The sequence below is a fragment of the Atractosteus spatula genome, chromosome 12 (assembly GCF_055471065.1).
Source record: "Atractosteus spatula isolate fAtrSpa1 chromosome 12, fAtrSpa1.hap1, whole genome shotgun sequence".
Classification (NCBI taxonomy): Eukaryota; Metazoa; Chordata; class Actinopteri; order Semionotiformes; family Lepisosteidae; genus Atractosteus; species Atractosteus spatula.
In genome coordinates, this window is record NC_142717.1 from 12,070,185 (window position 1) to 12,091,169 (window position 20,985).

A 20,985-nucleotide genomic window follows, 5' to 3' on the forward strand; every position below is an offset into this window, starting at 1 on the left:
AAATCATTCAGGTTTCCATTTCAGTCCACTTTTCCTGGTGAGGGCTGCCATATCTTAAAGCATTCTAGTGTAACCGATCGAAATCCATCATCTCATCATTGTTTCCTTATAAGGCTGAAAGACACCATGACTCCGTTCCAGGTGGACTGCAGAAGCAGGAATAAAGCCCCTCTCTCATGAGTACAGCAGTAGCGCCCATAGCAGGGACCTGAAACTACAACCTTTCAGAAATGAGCACTGAACTGCATTGTCCCCAGATACTACCAGGAGAGAAAAAGTGCACAACCAATGATATTTTATTGTTGTTTTTTATTTATTTTCACCGCCAAACAAAAACCACAAGCATCAAAAGATTAAAGTTCAGCTTCCAATACACCATGTTTCTTTGCTCACCTACAAAGACCTGTCTCATGAACAAATCTTTCCCTTTTCTTGAGGAGGGGGGAGGCAACACAAGACCAAAAAAGGAAACAGAAGAAAGAATAATTCTGTTTTCTCTCTCCCATGCTGTTCTCTCATCTCCCAAAACTAGGTGGGGACCAATATCCATTCAGTTGCTACCCCATCATTCCTGCCTATATGGCAACCCCTTCCCCAATCACAGAGGACCCCAGAAATCCCCATTAGATAGCAGAAAAGCTATGTGGTCACTGAGTAATATAGAGCTCCCTACAGCATGTACAACGCTAAGAAAGGACCTACAGGTGCCAGGAAAGGCAAAGAGGAAGCAATCTTTTTCCGAGAGACCATCTTCTTAGAACAAGTAATACCAAATCCACCCATATAATGAACCGGCATTCAAAATTAAAGTAAACAACAATGCGCTGGAATAAAAATATGGATATTGTTTTTCTACAGAATGGCAAACAGAGCTGAAGGGACCTTCAGCTACAAAGGAGAAACCAAGCCAAATCCAAACACACTCACAAAACTGCCTCTTGCTCCCTGGAGGCACTGCTCACCCCTGCCGGTATCAGTGAGATTCATTAGGAAAACTCTCTGGGTCTGAATTCATTTTTATTTCAATGCTAAGAATAACTAGAAACTAGAACAAAGAGCTGTTGAAGTTTTTTTGTCCACAAAGAGGATTTGTTTTTGTTTTTTTATTATGCTGTATTATTTGTTGTGCTGTGAAGTGCAGTATCTTGCTATCAAAGATTTTGGTTGTACTGTATATACAGTAGATTTGGTTATTTTGTAGACACTCCACTCCACAGTAAAGTGTTTTACTGGTAATAGGGATAGGTCATGTGTGGTACCTCCACCTGGATGACATGACGGCAGCCAAAGTGGGGAGCAGAACAGAGCAGGGAGGAGAACAGAGTGATGAAGTCAGTTCATGGATGGGGTTTATTAGGAGGCCGTGATTGGTAAAGACCAGGGAGGAAATCTAGCCAGGACGCCGGGGTAACGCCCCTACTCTTTTCAAGAAAAACCCTGGGATTTTTAATGACCACGGAGAGTCAGGACCTCGGTTTTACGTCTCATCCTAAGGACAGCAAACAGTGTCGCTGTATAGTATCACTATACCAAGGACACACCACAGAGGCTCACACCTGCTGAACTTCAGTGGGCTGCCAATTGTGAGCTGCAGGTTAATGTTGCTGCCAGCAATATAGCCTAATAATATAGCCCAACAAGAGATTAAGAGAAGCCAAGTAAATTCCCTCTTGCTCAAGTGCAGACTAAGCACTATGATCACAGGTTCAAACATGCTGGGGGAGCGGAGACATCATCGACCTCCCTGGACGTAGCACGGACCTCAGCCGCCTGGGTTGAGGGGGGTCTCCTTGAGCTCACTTGGCTGGTTCCCTGTTGCATTACGCCGGAGACCTTGTTGCAGGACAAACCGGCGGGGTGGAGCGGCGAGGGCACAAGTCTACGCGGAACCACAATAGTCACACTAGCTGACCAGGATTCCCCAAGAATCCAAGCCAGACAATAGCAAGCCAGGCCTCTGCCAACACTTCAGCCTCCTCAGTGCTTGCAGGCCTGCAGCACTGTCCGTAAAGCATGCACCTCTCCTCTAATTGGTGCTGAATCTCCAGTAAGGCCTGTGTTGTCTGTTGATGCGCCCACATTTCCTTATGCTCCCCTGTTTGCAGTTACAGGGCTCATAGCCACGATGCGATCGAAGCATGGAAAACACACAACCGGCGATTCCAAATTCTGCAGGTATCACTAAAAGTGATCAACAATTGTGTGCTTTCCACACAGTGGCCAAACTGAGCCAGGGCCTCCTGCTAGGTGTAAACTAGGCGTGACCAACTCGTAATCCATAAGCAGCCTTTTGAAGTCCACACTGTAACCACATTTCTATAAGGCAAGCTGAAAATTGACCCTGGGGATGGCTTCCCCCTAAGCTACCATTGTCATGTTTTCTTTTCTGTAGAGGAATTAAATAGGATTTAACATAATTACCAGGCTGACAAGTGCAGAGTTATTGCTTATTAATATTCCGTTCCTCCTTGGGAAAGACAGCATGCTGATGCTCTTTTACCTATCGCTGTTGACACTCCTCAGTAAGCCACACACGCTGATATTTCAAATCGTTTAAAGAATAATAGAAGAGACAGGCAGCTGGGACAAGGGGAAAGATCTCCCACAAGCAGCAGCACAGGTGTCCCACAGATGATGCTACTGCCAATGCTTCTAAGGGAAAAGGGCTCAAGGCAACATCAGTACGCTAATTCAATAATGACTCATGGGCCTAGTTTCTGCACCAATCACCTCATGCAAACAAAAAGGAAGTGAGGAATTCTGCATGTCTGCCACCTTCACTGGCTGACAAAGGCAAACCAAGCTTAGGGAATAGAAAGGCAGAAAAACAAGATGCAGTCCTTATGAATTACATGGTTATCTACACTAAAAGTAGATACCCTCCAAAACATCATTCAGAATTATATTGTTACTATGATGGGCAATATTTAAATTAAGATTAGTAGGTCAAGTAAAGTGAAGAGGTACAGTAGGTGAGTTTATTAACCCACAAGTGAAGAATATCAATCATTGTATCATATACACTTTACTCCAGAGGTTCCCAAATCTTTATCTGGGTGTCAAGAAACCAGAGAATGTTTGGATGTCATTAAGACTACATCTTAAGGTTGTGGAAAAGGAAGACATTGGTCCAATTAAACCTTAACACTTCTCCCAGGTAAATAGCTGTTTATAACTTAAGGAGACATAGAAAACCAGCAGGATTCCAGATCACAAGGGCTGGATTTATTCTAATCCTCAAAGCCTTATACAATGAGTGAAACTCATACTAAACCAGTAATATATAATAACATTTAAATAACAATAATACAGCTACATAGTAGGTGACAACACAAATGTTTTCCATTTTACATTTCTGTAAATAAACAATTCCTTTTAAAAGAACCTTTTTTCTCTAAAATGGTACATCTCTTTATCAAAGCATTTCGAAGGCCTTTGACATATTCAGTATTGCCTATGTGTTATCTAATAGCCTGTGTAATTTAATCTTATAAATTGGTGTGTGTTTGGAATACAGAATATTTACAAACTTAAAAGTTTGAAACTTGAAAGCACAGAGAAGGAAAGCCTTCTCATTGATCATATGTCTTAAGAATCAATTGTTGAACCTTATCTTCCGACAACAGACAATGCATTGCCATTTACTTTACTAAGTTTGCACGAATTCATTAAAGTGGTCAAATATTAATTAAAAGATTGCCAATCTCCATTCTTAGTGGCCAATGCTCATAGTGGGTAAGACAAAACATTTGACAGAAGAGAGAAAAGCATGTACTGTATGAATGTTTTCCCTTGGTCAAATTCTGTGGTTGAACAGTAAATGGGGTCACACTTAGACTCAATCTGCTAGCTTAGCCCACCGTTATATGCAGTAAACAATTTATTTTGCACTAGGAAAATTAACCATTAATCTAAGGATCAAGTTTGGCAGGTATATACTGTACATACTATAAAAATTAGATTACATATCTTGACAAGAAAAAGACTGATTTAAAAAAAAGTGGAATATAGAACTAGGGATTCTGACAGGAAACTCTCCATTAATTTTCAGTCAAAACCTAAAGGAGTCATTTCATTTATCACATTTCAATTTTGAATTTACCTTGATCTTTCTACTACAACATTTTTTAGTATGTGTGCAGATTGTAGAAAAGTCAATAGTGAAAAAAATCTTTATATACTCAACATAACATGCTAAATATTAAATTTATATTTCATGATGATGCAGTCATTTCAATATTTTGAGTCATACAGAGAGTTATTTTGTTATTTTTATTTTATTCTAGTTATTTTAGAAATACAATTTAAAAGGAACAAAAGCTACCTTTAAGTGTGCATGTCCTTACTTTAAAGAAATAAGTTAATTTTTCCCAAAGGAAAATTCTTTAAAGCAACTGAAGCATACGAATGAGAAAATGTTGTATTAAGGTAATGGTACCTTTCAAAATGTTCCTTTTCTTGTCCATTTTTGGAAAGCTGTTCTTTGAATATAGTGATGGACTGCTCCTTTAACATTCATTAATCGAGGAAACAACAGTCTGGGAAACATTACGAAAAAGTGCTGCAAGTGAAAGAGTCAGATTGTGTTAAGGTAATGAATTTCTTCATTACATTAATTACCCACACAGGCCATTTCTACTGCAAAATGTCTAATTACTGGGTAAATTTCTGCTTATTGTGAGCCATTTCATTCTGTTCGTTTGAACACTACTTACAGCAATGCAATGCCTGCTTTCCTCAGTTATTTTCCATAACACAGAAGATCAAAAGATACTCGGTGACCCAGATAATCAAGAAATCTTGTCCAATATTTTCTATAGAGGCTCTATATACTGGAATGAAACTACCAGTTTTGGTGCGTTTTCAAATTTACCTTAATTTGAAATTTAACTGTCATTGGACAGTGTGGCTTCAATTATTTTTTTTATGCTTAGGAGCTTCTCTCTGTTACCTTAGGCCACCTGAACAGCAACTGTCAATATCAGGAGAGAAGGATACATTTAATCACAAACTGATTTAGAGACATATTTGTTTTGGAGATGGGATTAAAACAAAACTCAGGAAATAGATCCAAATGTCCCGTTTTCTCCCCCCAAAAATCCGTACACTATCATTCAGCAAAGATATGAAATAGGATGTCAATAAAATATAAAATTAGAGATCTGTAAAGGTTTTTCTTCCATTTCTTTCGGTATGTATAGAAAGACCAGCCATTGCATGGGAGTAATATTTAAATAAAATCACCACCACAGCCTCTCTGGGTAGGTCTCTAGTGAAAGCATCAAGAGACACTTCCTCTTGTACAATTTATTTCATTGGAAGAAGCACTGTAAACCAAATTTTGAAAGAACAAGAATAGTGCCTCTATAGACCAATGATACATATGTACCACTAGTAATTCAGAACTTCACCTAAATTCCTGACTAAACATCTGAACAAACTGAAACAGTTCAACACTTTCCAAAGCTGTTGAGCTGTCAGTAGCTGAAACAAGTTCCCGCATTGTGAATCTCCGCGACCGAAACTAAACAGCTCGGTAATTTGAGACATGTTTAAGAACTGAGCTCAATAACAGTACAGGATTTTAAAAAAAGGAAGTGCAGCCATGAGTAGTAACGAGGTGAAGGCTATGGCTTCAGAGCACAGCCATTGTGAGATGGTAACTGACTTCATTTTTTCTCCTGATCACTCTTGGAGACTCATTCACTTCATCCTAATGCACAAATTTGATTTTTAATATTTGATTCCTTGATTCAGATGCAGGTATGCTGCTGTCGACTGTTGTAGAATATTATACCAATACTTCACCCTATATCTTTGAGATCACATAACCCAGGCTCTGGTGGAAAACGTTCCTGGATTTCACTCTTCAATAGATAGGAAACATAGAGGCATCTGCTTGATCAACTTTAAACTGGGCACAGAAAAAATACTTTCCTTGTCATTTCTTCTGGATAAAACTTAAGAACATGTTCTGAATCAATTTTTTACTTCTCAGTCCCCTCAAGACAGCTTGTGTTTCTTATTTGCTTATTTTGTAATTTGCTGTCCTTATACTGTAGCTGTTTTCTTTTGTTTTGACTGTTTGTTGTATACCCACTACAAAGTGCTCTAAATGCTACTTTTACAGGTGTTATATAAAATAAAGTTTGTTGTTGTTTTTTAAAGCTAGGGAGTTCTAGCCTCTCTTACTGAAATCTATCAGCAAAATGTGCAGCACCACTGCTGATAAAGTAATGTATGCAAATAACATTTCCCTAATCCAGGGGCAAGTAACTTGTAATTCATCATAAGACAAAAGCTGCTAGACAGATTACTGTACTTTCTGCCTTGAGGTTCATTAAAAGTCTAAGAGAGGAGGAGATCAGAGGAATATTTATTGTGCTTTTTTACAGGGAAAAATGCACAAAACGATTTTTAAGACCATCTCTTTTTCATTCTCCTCAACTCTTACAGAGCAACATAAAAAGAACATCTTTCCTGGGAAAACCTTCCCTGCAATGGGTAGGAATACAGAAAAAAAATATTCTGTTACCTTTCAAGTGTTACACAACAGTGCTTCAGAAGTTTGAGTATTATCGTAGCGAACCCAATAAATGTAGTTCTATGACAAATTAATATTATTTAAAAATGTATAAATAATTTGATATCTAACACAAAAACATTCTAAAACCTGTCCTTTTAATATGCTTAAATGATTTACAATGTGATTATAGTTTGAGCTAAATTTGATTTTTTAATATTGATGGTATGACTTAAGCTACCTCAGAATTATTTTCCACTTAGCTGAACAAAACCTTCATGGAAATCTAAGCTTTGAGCAATGTAAGCCATTACTGCACTATATTGTATAGTAAAAGCTCAGCCACGTTCTCTTTCTCAAAGAGACAGTTTTCATTCATGGCCCAGTCATGAACAAAAGCAGACTTCTAATTGTCTTGTCAATTCTGGTTGCTCTGAAACTGCGATTATGACGTTTTGTGTGCTAGAGGGATTGCCATTATAAAGTAAAATGCCTAATAACGTAGTTATATCACAGGTTGACAAAAATCATTGAGGTTCAGTTCCTGGGTTGAGGTACAGTACTGCACTAGATGTTGTTGTTTTTTTACTGCAGGCTGTTGCTATAATTCAGTACAATGGTCAGCCATTAGGGTTCAACGTCCCTGAATCCTTGCCGGCAAAATTTGACATGTCTTTTACGAATAAAGAAAATGTAGCATAATGTAGAATGAAAACTAATCCAATGTGGGATACATCCTGGACAGGACACCAGTCCATCAAAGGGCACACAGACACAAGCACACACACTGACACCAGGGCCAATGTACTGTATCCAGATGCAAATTAACCTGACAGTTAATATGTTGTCTTTGGACTGTGGGAGGAAACCAGAGCACCTAGAGGAAACCCATGTAATCACCGGGAAAACTTACAAACTCCACACAGATAGCAGCCCAGGAATTAAACCCAGGGCCCAACACTACAAGGCAGCAATGCTAACTACTGTGCCACTGTGCCCTTTTGCCCTAGCAAAAAAGATAGTACAGTAGTTGTGAACTGAAACTTGAAACAGACATACACAAAATCACAAAGCACAATTTTTTTTTGTATTCAATTGATCAGGGTAGATGTTTTCATTTTTTATTTTCACAGAGTTGCAACCTCTTCTGGCCTACTTTTTCTCTTCAGCATTCACAAAACTGAGGCAATATCACCTAAGACAATGGACATCCAAGACAATAATGTTTTTCTCGGGTTCATTTCTTCAAATAAGTTGCACATAGCTGAAACATTTGGAGAAGGATTATGCTTGGAAAAATGATCTTTCAGAGACCGAATGTGCAGTGTGTACATTATTTTTGGCTACGGGCACAAATATGCAAGCAATTTTAACTCTATGTGTTTTAACAACCTAACAAACACGGTTTGAGCTAATGCATTTCACTTTTAGAAAGACATTTTAAAAAGATTGTTCTTCCTTGGTTTGGTTTTGCCTTTTCAGCAAAAAAAAATGCAACAACTGCACAATTTCTGGAGGAAATCTGATTGCAAAGTCTGCTTATAGGAGCCTAAATAAAATCTACACCCAACTCTCTGCAATAAAGTGGCATTTTCTTGCATCCCCCAAGAGCAAGCCAGTAGATTTGCAGTCAATAACAAAAAACCCCTGTGTCACTGCTTGACAGCACAAGTGATTCTCGCATTTGTTTTTCTAATAGCTTTTCAGCATTGCTCTTGGTTGTGACAACTGTCAGGCAAAGAGTTGAGTCAGTAGCTGAAATTACTTTTTTAAGGTCACAGTAGCTCCACAACTGAAATAAATGTCTCACCACAGCATTTGTGATATAGCGGTGTAGCCAACAAACCCCTCTCTTATCATTCTTGTACTATGAAATTACGATTTAAATCTTTCTAATCTTGAGAGGCCAACATAAGCATCAAGCTGAAAATGTCAGCGCTCCACTCTAGGCAAAACGATTTCATAAGCTATGAAAATTGAAATACAGGCATGTGAGACCACAGACTAATAAGCAAAAAGCAAACAAGCAAACACAAAACATCATTAACTGACTACCTGTGGTTCGCAATGGATTTCTAAAATTTCCATTTACTAAAACAGTAAGCATCCTCCTTCAAACCACACTGCATCAATACATTGCCAAGTTAGCTTCTCGGTCTTACCTTACTGTCAAAATACTTCCTTCCACTTCTGGTTTTAAATTCCTTTTAGAATGCACTTCAGCCACTTGCCGATCAATTATAATGTACATGAAACTCAAAACAGGAATGACCCATTAGACTAATTTCTCCATGGATATCACAGACAAACCTGTCAAAATGCCCCTTGCATTAACCTTCAAAGCCTTTCAGATGTAATGTTGCATTTTTTAAGAAATGCTGTGGCGAATGATCTGTGCTACCCGGGGTAAATGTGATCTGTATCCATTATTTCACATTGCCTTTTCAAGTCGTTTTACAGTACAGCAGATTGCAGTGTGTGGTTACAATTGCAAGACGTAGGTTATTGTGCACAATAAAACAAGCAGAAAAACTATGGTATCGGCTATTCCTAAATTATTCTTTTTCTCAGGACAGTAAAGTCTAAAAATACATATTGAACAATTAAATATTATTGATGCTACTTTGTAAAAAAGAAACAAAAGGAAGCACATACAGTCTCAAGTAACCTCACCTGTTGGACCTCTACAGTATGTAGCAGATTTCCATATAGTATATAATGCATATTTGTTGCTAGGCACCACCTCTTGAACAGGAATAAAGACTGGGTGTTGGAACTTCACTATACCTGTTGCACAGTACATGGAATTTCAGTATATAGAAATTGCTACTGTATACAGTACATACATTTCAGTAAATATATAGAGCTTTACAGTATAAAGTAAATTTACTGCACTGTGTTAACTGATCTTAGTGCTTTTCAAACAAAGCATATGCTGGCTTTTCAAAGACCAAATATTAATCGTTAAATCTGTTGAGTTTGCAGGGGAATTATTGCAAAGCAGAGAAGACTCATGTTCACATCTTTCTCCAGGCTAATAAAATAATTCTCCTGATATCACTGATATCTCAGTTCTATTTCACTGAATAATGTCATTAGATTATTCAACAAAGTCAGAGCACTGGGCTTTCAGGTGTGTAATGTTTTTTTAATGCCAGGTATTACACTGTAAATATGAAATTATATGTAATTAAATGAAAGTTGGGAAGTTGGCATACAGTACTGTAAAATCTCCTCATTTCATTTTACCGAGCATAGGCCATATGTACAACCAGTAATATTACATAAGAGGTAATATTACTGATGGGACTTTTAAGTACCTGCCATTCTATTTTCATTAGGCTATGCAACAAGATCATTTGGATTCTATTACATTTTGCTGTGGCAGGAAGTAACATCTTGAACAGAGAGCATGTCCAATATGTTATTAGTAACTCCATGACAAATAGCATCACTTACACCTGTCTTAATGGGTTACCTTAAATATCCTTTAACAAATAAGGTGATGATTTAACTTTTAAAGGATAGATGACAACATGCAGCTAGGACATAGATCAACGCTTGTCACTTCCTACATGCTGTGAAGCTTTGATAGCCTTGGTGAGCACAACTTTTTGCATCTCAAAAATGTAGGTTCCAAAGCAAATCCATTAGGAGCTTTGACAGTATAAAGCTGTTAGTAGGTTATTACTGCTATACATAATAAAGAGATTCTGACCTCTACATGAAAAACAAAAAACACAATTGGTAAAAGGAGTCAAATTAAATAGGTTATTAAATCCTTCAACCTCTGGTAATAACTTCTATAGCAAAACAGAAAGTGTCAGAACTACTGTATGTGAAACTGCATATTCTTTCACTAATCCTGTTCTAATTACTATTGCTTTTACTTCAGATATTGCTACAGCTTTTTAATAGCAATATCAAACAATTACACTCTTACAACCCAGCAACCTACTCCATTGCATAGCCAGCTGCTTAGCCTGACAATCTAATATGATTTGAAACACAACCATGACACTTGTGGAAAAGATAAAGGCAGAGATGTCAAATAAGACTTTTTGTAAACCTGCAATTAAGCCAATGTAGTCCTTTGAGGTAAATGGAAAGAATGGGAATTTCCCTCATTAAGACACAGATGAAATCACCAATGTTTCCTTTCATATAAAGTAGTTGATGGAAATAACTCACTCATCAGTTAGTTACAACAAAATCCGACCCTACAGCCAAATTCCTTGGTTTTAATGATCAGTATTTGCTCTACAACAACAGAATACAGTCTTCCGTGAAAGCTATTTAAGGAAAATGAACTTTTACAAACCTCACATTTACTGGAAAAGTCAAATATGCAAGCTGCTCTGATACAGTGAAGTTTTGTTAAACACAGAGATACATTTCTTAAATTTAAAATGCTCATTTGCATACAGAGATTTATATGTACATTCACACAGTATATTTAACTACAGTATATGACACCTTGATCATTTAGGCACTTCTTAGAAAACTCAACCAAAAAGTATTTCCCTTTGCTTAATAATAAGAATGCCTGCAGCCCATAATTAATAATACGTAAGGAATCAATTACCTGGGAATCTTCCAAATGAAACTGGATTTCATAATTCTTAAACGGAGATGGGTGTTTCTTCAGGTGATGAAGAGCCAGTTGGACAGCTGGTAAGACCTCAGCCGTAAGGTTGCCTCTCCCAGGATAGTTGGTGAGAGGCATGATCCACATGACAGGGAGAGTGTGGGGACTTTCACAAAGTTTGGGCCCCCTCAGCCACACAAAAAGAACCAGAATCTTTAGCGCTTGTGTCCAGGCATCCATTTTACCTTCTGGCACCCTCGTTCTTGCTACGTCTCCCCGTTTCAGTGTGTCTCCAGGGAATAACAGCCCTTAAAGCCTTTCTTTAAGCTTGATCTCCTGCAGCCTGTTGCTACTCTGCCCCGCAAGGGGGTCTGTCCCTCAGAGAATACACTGAGAATGTGATTAAGGGATAAAGAGCTGCTCAGGGCTGATTACTTCAATCTGCCTAGCACACCAGTTCAGTAAATGCCAGTGGATAGCTCTCCATTCCTTTGATTTACTTGCATTAAAACCAGGACAAATAAAAGCAATGTAACATCTCCACACCTTTAAGCATTTCAGAGGTGACAGAGGCATTTTAATCTGTGTACGATAAATACAGTACAGTATGTACCTCTTTAAACAGGCCAGATTGTGTTTTGCTGGAGGGCAAAACATGGGAATTTGTGAAAGGCCTGATCTCACACACAAATTGAATGAAGAACGAAGCACAGGATTATACCCCTTGACACAGCAGACTGCTGTAGAATCATTCTAAACAATAAAATTGAAGATGACTGTATAACCCTTTAAGATCTATCTTACACCTTAATACTTTCTTCACTGGGACATGTTTTAAAGCCACACTTACAGGAAATCAGCTAACCAAGCACCTCTAAAATGTATCTTAATCCTGTGATGTTTGCATTATTGTAAATGTATTGCAGCTACCAGCAGGTCTGCCTTTATACACAGCTGTATGGCTACAGTATGTTATTGTTTCAATTAGAAAGGGAGGCTGATCATTACTAACCATGATGCAGCTAGTCCCTGGCATTATGGTAAAATTAAAGGAACAGGTAAACGTTTTTCTTCTGAGCTTTAGTAGTGGTTAGGTCTCTACATTCCCACCCAGGGAGTTGTGGGATGCTGCCGTTGTGCACTTTAGCAAGGTATTTCCCACAGCTTGCTGCTAAGGTATAAATGGATCTCATTTCTAGTGAATACGAATGTTTTCAATTAGATTATCTGATGAAAAAGAGTAATAAAAATGAACACACAGCTTCTGATACTACTTATTGATCCCCAGGATCTGAACAGCAACTAATCTGTCATGCTCAATATCTGCAATGAGAAGCTACATAAATACTGTATACTTTGTTACACTTTATGGTCATTCAACCCAATCATAGTAACAGCACTGGGGTTTCTAAGCAATATTATTCAACACAAAGCACAAAGTAATGAATTTTATGTTTTATACATTAATCTACGAGTATCATTTGTACATCTGAATTCGGCTTGGGCCACATTTCTTTGCGAATATTACAGAGATGTATTTCTTAAGTAAATTATCGCTCTAAAGCAAAATGTGTTTTGCTTAGGAGAAAGTGTAAATGTTTTAGACATAATGCAATAGAATGTTAATTATAATTCCCTGGGGCTGCAGAGAGGTCAGTGTAAGATGCCAAGGGTGGATTTTAGAGAACAAACAGTCCTAGTCTGCAAATAATCTCAAGACACCAAACAAACATTTTTGCCCCTTTCCGAGTTTCTAAAGTGAATAGGGAAAGAAAATCACAGGAGATAATGTATTGTAGCCCGGGGCTCCTTAAAATGTATAAAAAAGACTTTAGACCCATAGTTATATTAATAGAATTATTCTCACATTGATGAAGTCTTCTGAGATTCTTTGACTCAATAAACAATAAAACAGTACAATAAACCTATGTTTTACTTATATACTGATATAACAGGCTGTTGGTTATTAAACAAGGGTGCTTCTCCATCAAATGTTTGTAGGTCTTTCTAGTTTTTTATTGCTACATTCCTCATGATTCTGATAACATGACACATTTACAACATTGCATCCCGTGCTCCAATTCACAATGTTATGCATGTTTCCTCTGTGAGAACTAGTAGAAAATCAATGGCCACAGTCAATGCGCACTTATTAGTATAGTAAATCCTTTTTGCAACAGGAACAGCTACCAACCAGTCCATAACCTTAGATGTAAATTAAAAGGTTTGTTTTCTGTGATCTACTGTAGGTCTAACCTTATGACTAGTATTCCTGTTCCTCTTCTTTAAATCCCCCACATATCAATTGAAGCTACTAAAACAGAGTCATCTGAGGCTTTATGTGACCAGCAGAGTTGTTGAGTGTAGTATGCACTGTTCTGATGATAGTATGTATTTTCTAGAACTACCTCTAGAACAAACAGGACTTGTATGATCTTCCAAGCTATACATCAGATAGATGCTACACAAATGCTACACAAAGGCAGTAATCACCACATGTTGTCAAGTTATGAAAGCTAGAAAAACAGAAACCAATATGTGCAACATCTACTTGGCATTGCTGAGTACATGGTACCTGGTATGTGGTATCTACAGTATATCTTGTCTCAGCAAATTAACTTTTCTGTTCATACTGTACACCTGTAGATACTGGACACTGTGTGGAGATCCCAAGGCATATGAATCACAGTCTGTGGGTCTTGTCTTCAGCGACAATAAGTAATTCAGTGTACAGGAAGATTATAAAGGTGATCCTGATAAAAAAAACTCAAGCTAAAAGAAGTGGAAGATAAACTGAAATGAAAGAACACGCAGAACGTGAAGAGATATTGAAAAGTTTGGATCACTCTTCCTACTTACATCGCCTTTTTTAAATTCTAGACTATGCTACCAAATGTGTCAGAATCAAACCGAAAAAAGAATTGCTCAATTCTTCATGACCAGGTCTATGTTAGATTTCCATGTTGCAACCATATTTTTTTCCTCCTTTGATATGAAAAAGTAAATGTTGCAAGACTATCATTGCACACTTGAATAGTATGCCCTCATGAAGCTTCTGAGTGGCATTCTCACCTACTTCAGGTTCTGTGGTATTAAAATAAAAAAGGCACAAAGCTGCTATCTTAAAACATTGCTGCCTCGCAGTCCTGGCCTGGGGTGCTATCTGTGTTTACTTTGTATGTTCTCCCTGTGTTCACGTACTGGTAGGTTGACTGGCTTCTGGTAAAACTGGCCCTGGTGTGAATGTTTGTGTCTCTGTGTGCGCCCTGTGATGGACTGGTATCCCACCCAGGGTGTACCCTGCCTTGCACCCTCTGCTTGCCAGAATAGGCTCTGGCTCCCCCACGACCCTGACTGGGGTGAAGAGTTTTGAAAATGGACGGATGGTTGAAAAGGAACGTACTGTAAGTTTTCAAGTCACACATTCAAGATTCTAAGCCCCTCTGTACTTTTTTTGGAGTAAGTCCATGATAGAAAAGCCTAGGAATAAATAACTCTAAACTCATCCATTTTCAAAATGTTTGCATTTTATTAAATTAACCCACTTCCATCCACTGAACTATGCACTCTCTGTTAAAACATACCGCTACAATTAAGTCCGACCTGCACTTTCCTAATAGGTATTTCAAATGTACAGGACTGACAGGCTAAATGTCAATTGCAATTTATCTGGGAAAACTACGGGCTAATTATTGTACTGTATATTGGACATATACCAATACTGTAGGAATTGAAATGAATTTCATTTTGCAAGCCTTCAAAGCCATTAAAGTTCACCCCTTCCCAAGACAAAGATCCAATTCTGGATGAGTATCCAATATATTACACATTATAAATAATCTTAATGATGAACAAAACAGACAAAGGAATATAAAGAATATTTAATTTAACGGCATGGGTTCCAAGAGAATTCAATGTAATTACTAAGCTATGAACAATTTCAGCAACACCTTTGCATTCCATACACTGTCGATTTCTGTTAGTTGTATTATCAAAGCCCACTACCATAATGATTGCATTTTAAACAATTAGGCCATATACCTCATGAATTTCTTAATTGACCTCAAGTGAGCTTTTAGTGACATTTAATAAATGCTTTTTGGCTAAGACTGCCTTTCCACTAAATTAAAGGCAATAATGTTCCTTTGTACCTTTAAAATGCTCTACACAACCATAACATAAGTTGCATTAAACATACTTCATTGGATTGTAATAATAAAGATGGCAAGGAAAGCTAACATTGCAAAAAACATTCAATTCGACTACATACCAAATCAGAGATTGGTTTATTGACTGGTTGATTTCATTTTCGTTGGTCAATGGTTTATTTTCAATCATTTTCAGTCATTTATGCTCACTGTAACAAGATTGTCAAGAACTAAAAAAAAAGTGTTGTTTCTTTTTTAGATCAGTTTTACCTTCATATTCGGTAAGGAGAATTAAATTTGTGATAAATGTCATCAATTTAAAAAAGTGATCTACAGTATATTTTTCTTTCGTAATGTTATTAATCTTCTAATCAGATCATGTGGCCCTAAAATTTCCATATTACCCGAGCGCCACATAAGTGCAATGAGCAAAAACATTCTACGATGCTGATAATTTCCAGAGGAAACAAGACCTCTCCAATCATTCTAAACACGATGGACATGTGGTTATTCTGATGAAGAAACTTCGTCATGGTTTTTAATCACCTGTGATATTTTCCCAACCATCTGTTGAGACAGAAGTCTCATAAGGCATCTCTCTGGTGAATGAAGTTGGCCGGAATTACTTACAGTACGTCCCGTTTTTCATAATCAAAATAACAGATGGACAAAGTTACATAAAATGTGCTATAGCCCCATTCCTCGATGCAGAAATATTCTAAAAAGTCACTATCTTAATAATGTCAAGGAGATCAAGATTTCTCGATTATTTTTAAATTTGATGGTTTCACAATTATGTGCTGCCTAGACTAGAAAAGATTTTGAACAAGAAATTACTGCCATCTTCAGGTAAACAAATTAGCAGCAAGCTTGTGACAAAATAATATAAATCGTGACTGAAATAGATTATTGATGAAGGTGGCAAGCGTCCACTGTAAACAGCACATTTGGCATTAAAAAGAAAGTCAAGTAATTTTTAAGCAACGTTCTTAATGTACGATGAAAGGATACATGTTTCATAGTCACTCGGATTTACAGGAATCATTCATTTCTATTAAAATGTCTAAAAGGATCTTGAAAGGACAGTATATTGAAAATACGACATGCACCAGCATATACTGTACTGTAGGAAAGCATTGTGACTTTATAATCCCTGCAAATGTAGACATCTTTTTTACAAATGTCTATAATTGGTTGCAATTAAGCAATTGATTGCTAAATGCAGTACGCTTACGAAAACATCAGCGTTTCTGCATCGATTAACGGAAGAAAAGTTAAATATTTCCTTTCTGTTTTGCGGTGCTTTAACGTTTCCATTAACAATATTTCGATGTATTGTATATATCATATCTCAAAGCAATTAAAACCTGTATTCGGTTTATTTAAGTCTCTTTTTATGTCACTTAGTTATTTTAACCAAAAGTAATCTACAAAATAATTCCCAAGATTTTGAAATTACCATGACGTTTGCGCAGGTATTTTATTTTTATCTATTCTATGTGTAAGTAGGTACTGTATAGGGTATATGGGCGGTAGTGTGGATTCAGTCCCATTCTTGATTAGTTTGTTTTGGGGATAGATGTCACGTTGTTCTATTTTCTCTCTGAAGTCTTTCTGCAGCAATACTAAGAAGATCTGGCTGCGGTGTGCAGCGCAGGTGTATCAACCCATCTCAGAATCCAGTTTCCACATGAATCTACCGTACCTTCATCACTGGCAGTTCATCGTGCATGCATAGTTCCCCGCCAGTGTTATATCATGTAGACACGACTGTAACCGTCAACTAACACCAACGACATATTAATGAACAGAACACTGCGAGTTACCTCAGTGTCGTAGATTTTGGGGATCAAAGAGAAAGAATAATTCCCGGACTCTTTCGTATGCTGAATGGCAAGCTGAACAGCGGGGTCGATCCCTTGACTGATACTGCTCATAAGCGCTGATTCATTCATCGGCATCAAGACCATGATGGGCAACTCTTTGCCGTCTTTAGCATACCACGCATTGTCCAAATTGTGCCCAGCGTTGTCATTGCAACCTCGTGCAAAAACAGGTCGGAATCCCAAGACAAACAGAAGCATGCATCCCGACACCACAATCATCTCCAAGCTGCATTTCCTCTGGGATGAAGCCATGCTATCTGAACAGGGCGACGAAATAGATGCACCCTTTCACTGCCCTGGCATTGCAAACTGTTCCTATTTTGCGCGTTTATGGTGGATTCTACACCCAACTGTAAATAAAAAAATATATATACAGAATTACAGTAAAACAAAAGCCGAAGGCAGAGATGCGATCAAAATATCCTTTTCTTTAGGGTGAGGGTATCACGGTAAGGTGCAATCTTCTTTTAATGGCGCTTCGGTATGATTCTCCCTAAGCACCTTCCAGATGTAAGAAAAAAAAACAGTGACGATGTGATGAAAACGGGGATTTTCTCACAGATGTGAACAGACGAAAGAGATCCACTTCCCCTTCCTTGCCGCCTGTGATCCACAGCAGTATGTGCTAATCTGTAAGTCTCTCCAACTCGATCCCTCCTTTCACCTCCCAGATACCGACACAATCAGGGCAGTACATCACAATCCAAAGTAATGAAGGGGAGAAAAAAAAAAAGAAGAAGCAATATTATTGAACTACTTGCAGTAAGAGTGTTTGGATATGCAAACGAATCCCGTATCCGAAAGTATTCCTGGCGAACAAAAATCAGAGTGCGGATACTGCATTCCTGCCAGTGCCCTGTTTCTTTGAAGGAGGGGGGGGGGGGGGGGGGAGAATTCAACGCTGTTACTAAAAGGGAGTAAAAAGCAATCTTGCAAGCAGCAGCAGCTCTAGTGAGGAGATGTGACCGAGTCCGTTCCTTCCAAGCCTGAGTCGTGCTGCTGCTGCTGCTGCTGCTGCTGCCTTGGTGCTTCTGAACAGGTCTTCAGTGCCTGTGCTGATCAGAGCGCGCAAGAGAGAGAGAGAGCTGTGCAGGAGATTAAAAAAAAAAACCTCGAGGGAACTGTTGGTACCCGTTCCCATGCAATCACCAGCTGCCTAGAAGAGAAAGGTACTGTAATAGCGTCTTGGATTGTTTTTATTTACTGGCATAATAGACTAGTAATACTGTATACTGTACAGTCACCGCGTGAACCTAAACGCCTTTAATTAGATTTCATGTTCGAGTAGAGATATCAGAGAGCGCGTACAGGACCGCAGTCCGAACCGACCCGTACCTCATCGTTGGGTGTTTGACACGCATGGTAAACTACGGTTTCAGCGTATTGGGAAGAGCTACTATTGTTTACGCAGAAGAGCACCGTGTTGAATCACTGCGTGCAATATGGTCTTTTTTTAGTAACTAAGAATGGATTTCAACTGAACTGTTCCTACCCAGATACTGAACATTTTCCAGACAAGCACACACACAAGCTCGGATTAGTTCATGTTTTTTAGGATATTTTACATTCTCTTTTACAAAAGCGTAATTTTACAGATTTCCATTATATCCGATTATCAGATATTGTAACAGGTTATCATGCATGCACCTGACCCTAAATGTTCATGGACAGTTGCTTTGTGACAAAAATGTTTACCAGTTTTACCAGACGAACGTTGTTTTAAAATTTGACTTGAATTAAACATTTGAAGGTTTAGATTAATACAACCTGAATGGTTTAAATGATTTAGAAGCATCTGTGCGATGGAAAAGCGTTTTTTATTAAATTGCCCGGCGCAAGGGTAAAATTAGAAGGCTCTGGTTTATATAAACACTGCCATCTAGCAGTTCACGATAACTAGACACTTTTCTAGGAATTGTGACATTCAGACCATGATATGAGTAAATTATAGTCATAATCATAAAATGAAAAGGCTATCTCAGTCATAATTCTTTACCCCTATTTTTCTAGAAAATATATCAGACATTTTACTACATGTCTAATGCCTATGATAGCCAATGAATGTTTCGGCCATTTAACTTAGGTGGCAAACGATAATATACGAAAAACATTGAAATTTTGTTAAATGTGTCTAAAATATGTGTTGAGGTTTGTTGTAGAATTTTAAGGTTCTAAATTAAACCTTTCTCGGTTAAATATCTTACCAATTATGTACAAACTAAAGAACGAATACACTGTTAATGTAAAGAAAACAACGAACAAATAATGTTTAATAATGAAAAGCAGTTCTAAATGATAGGAAACGGGCTATTCCGACAATAAAGGCAGAGCATTGAGGTTGCTATCCAAGGTGCTGAATTAACATGCGCGTCCACTTCAGAAGAGCAGAGACCCACAAATCCTCTCTCATCTCTCGAAAATGAAATCTGTGTTCTGAATACGTTTATTTAAAAACTCGTTTTGTAAGTGCTGCAGTTGCAGAATATATGGTTTCACACTCTACTCGTAGAAATATCTCTCTGTCCCTGGAGTGGTAAAGCGATTCAACTGCCTTTTCGATCTCTTGTCACCTGCAAACTCAGATGGTCCGCTCCGAAGCTAGCTCTCTCTGGCGCCTAACATCAAATAAAGCAAACAATTAATTAATAAATATAAAATGAAATTCTTAAAGATAGATTCACATCTTGTACAACAGAACTTACAGTGCAAATGTCCGTTCTAGATATTATTCTGTAGGTTTTTTACATGTATAGGGTTATAAGGCTGTAAATAACCTGATGAATAAAATAGGAGTCCTAAAAACATTTTTAGATGGTGTATATAAACGGTTAGGATGTATACATTTTACTATGAAGTTAGATATAAAAGGGACAAAAAATAGGAAACCTACAGACAATGAAAGGGAAATGACTGATGTACTATAAGAGCATTTTACTCAGGTATTCACTAAGAAAGAAATAAACAATATACCTCAGTCAGCAGAAGGACAAAGTTTTGTATTAGTATTAGGATAGAAGAGTAAGAGTGATACTAGAAGTTTCAGATACTAGAAGTACTGCAGATAAATGAATCCCCAGGGTGTAATGGTATCTTACCAATTGTACCCAAGGAAACAAAAGATGTTATTCAGAAGCCATTGGCAAGTCTTCCAACAGTCACTTAAGGCAGGTGCAGCACCCAGATACTGGAGAATTGGAAATGTAGTACAAATCCATAAAAAGAGTGAGAACACCTTACAAAAATAAATTACACACCAAAACATCTGACATTTGTTACTGTACATGTAACGAATTGGAAACAATCATAAGAACAAACCTGGTGGATCATCTATATAGAAATAATCAACAGGAATTCAGTAATGCTAGCAGTATCTTGCCTAACCAACACCGGAGTAAGGTACACACAGAGCTATGATATGACTTACAGTATTCATATTTTCAGAGGACTTTTCAAAAAGATTTTATCCCCATAAAAGATTAATTTTCAAATTGCAGGTTGTAGACATTCAGGAACACGTCAGTGTTTAGATTGAGAATTGGTTATTAAATGGAAAACAGACACATATGAGGGGTGATGTAATTAGAGGAGGACTTCAGGTATCTGTACTAGGACCAATACTTTTCTCAATTTGTATCGATCTCTAGATTTCGGTATACTTAGCTGACTACATTTTTCAAATGATACCAAATTAGGCGGTACAGCAAATACTGTAGAAGTAAACAAATGAATCTGAAAAAGAATTAAAAAGGTGAACTATGAATAAATAGAGAAATGTTGATATTAATGATATATGATATTAATATTATTACGTTGACACATCATTTAAATCTTCCAGACAAT

The 20,985-nt window shown here is 37.6% G+C and overlaps 1 protein-coding gene across 1 annotated transcript in view; it reads right to left on the reverse strand.

The window, feature by feature from the left end:
- gabbr2 (gamma-aminobutyric acid (GABA) B receptor, 2) overlaps nucleotides 1-18,215 on the reverse strand; it is a 336,240-nt gene extending 318,025 nt beyond the window's left edge. The window contains exon 1 of the mRNA XM_088929017.1: nucleotides 17,086-18,215. Within this exon, the coding sequence (XP_088785143.1) occupies nucleotides 17,086-17,397 (312 nt within the window). The 5' untranslated portion in view covers nucleotides 17,398-18,215. The remainder of the gene's footprint in view (nucleotides 1-17,085) is intronic.
- Between the last annotated feature and the right edge of the window lie 2,770 nt (nucleotides 18,216-20,985).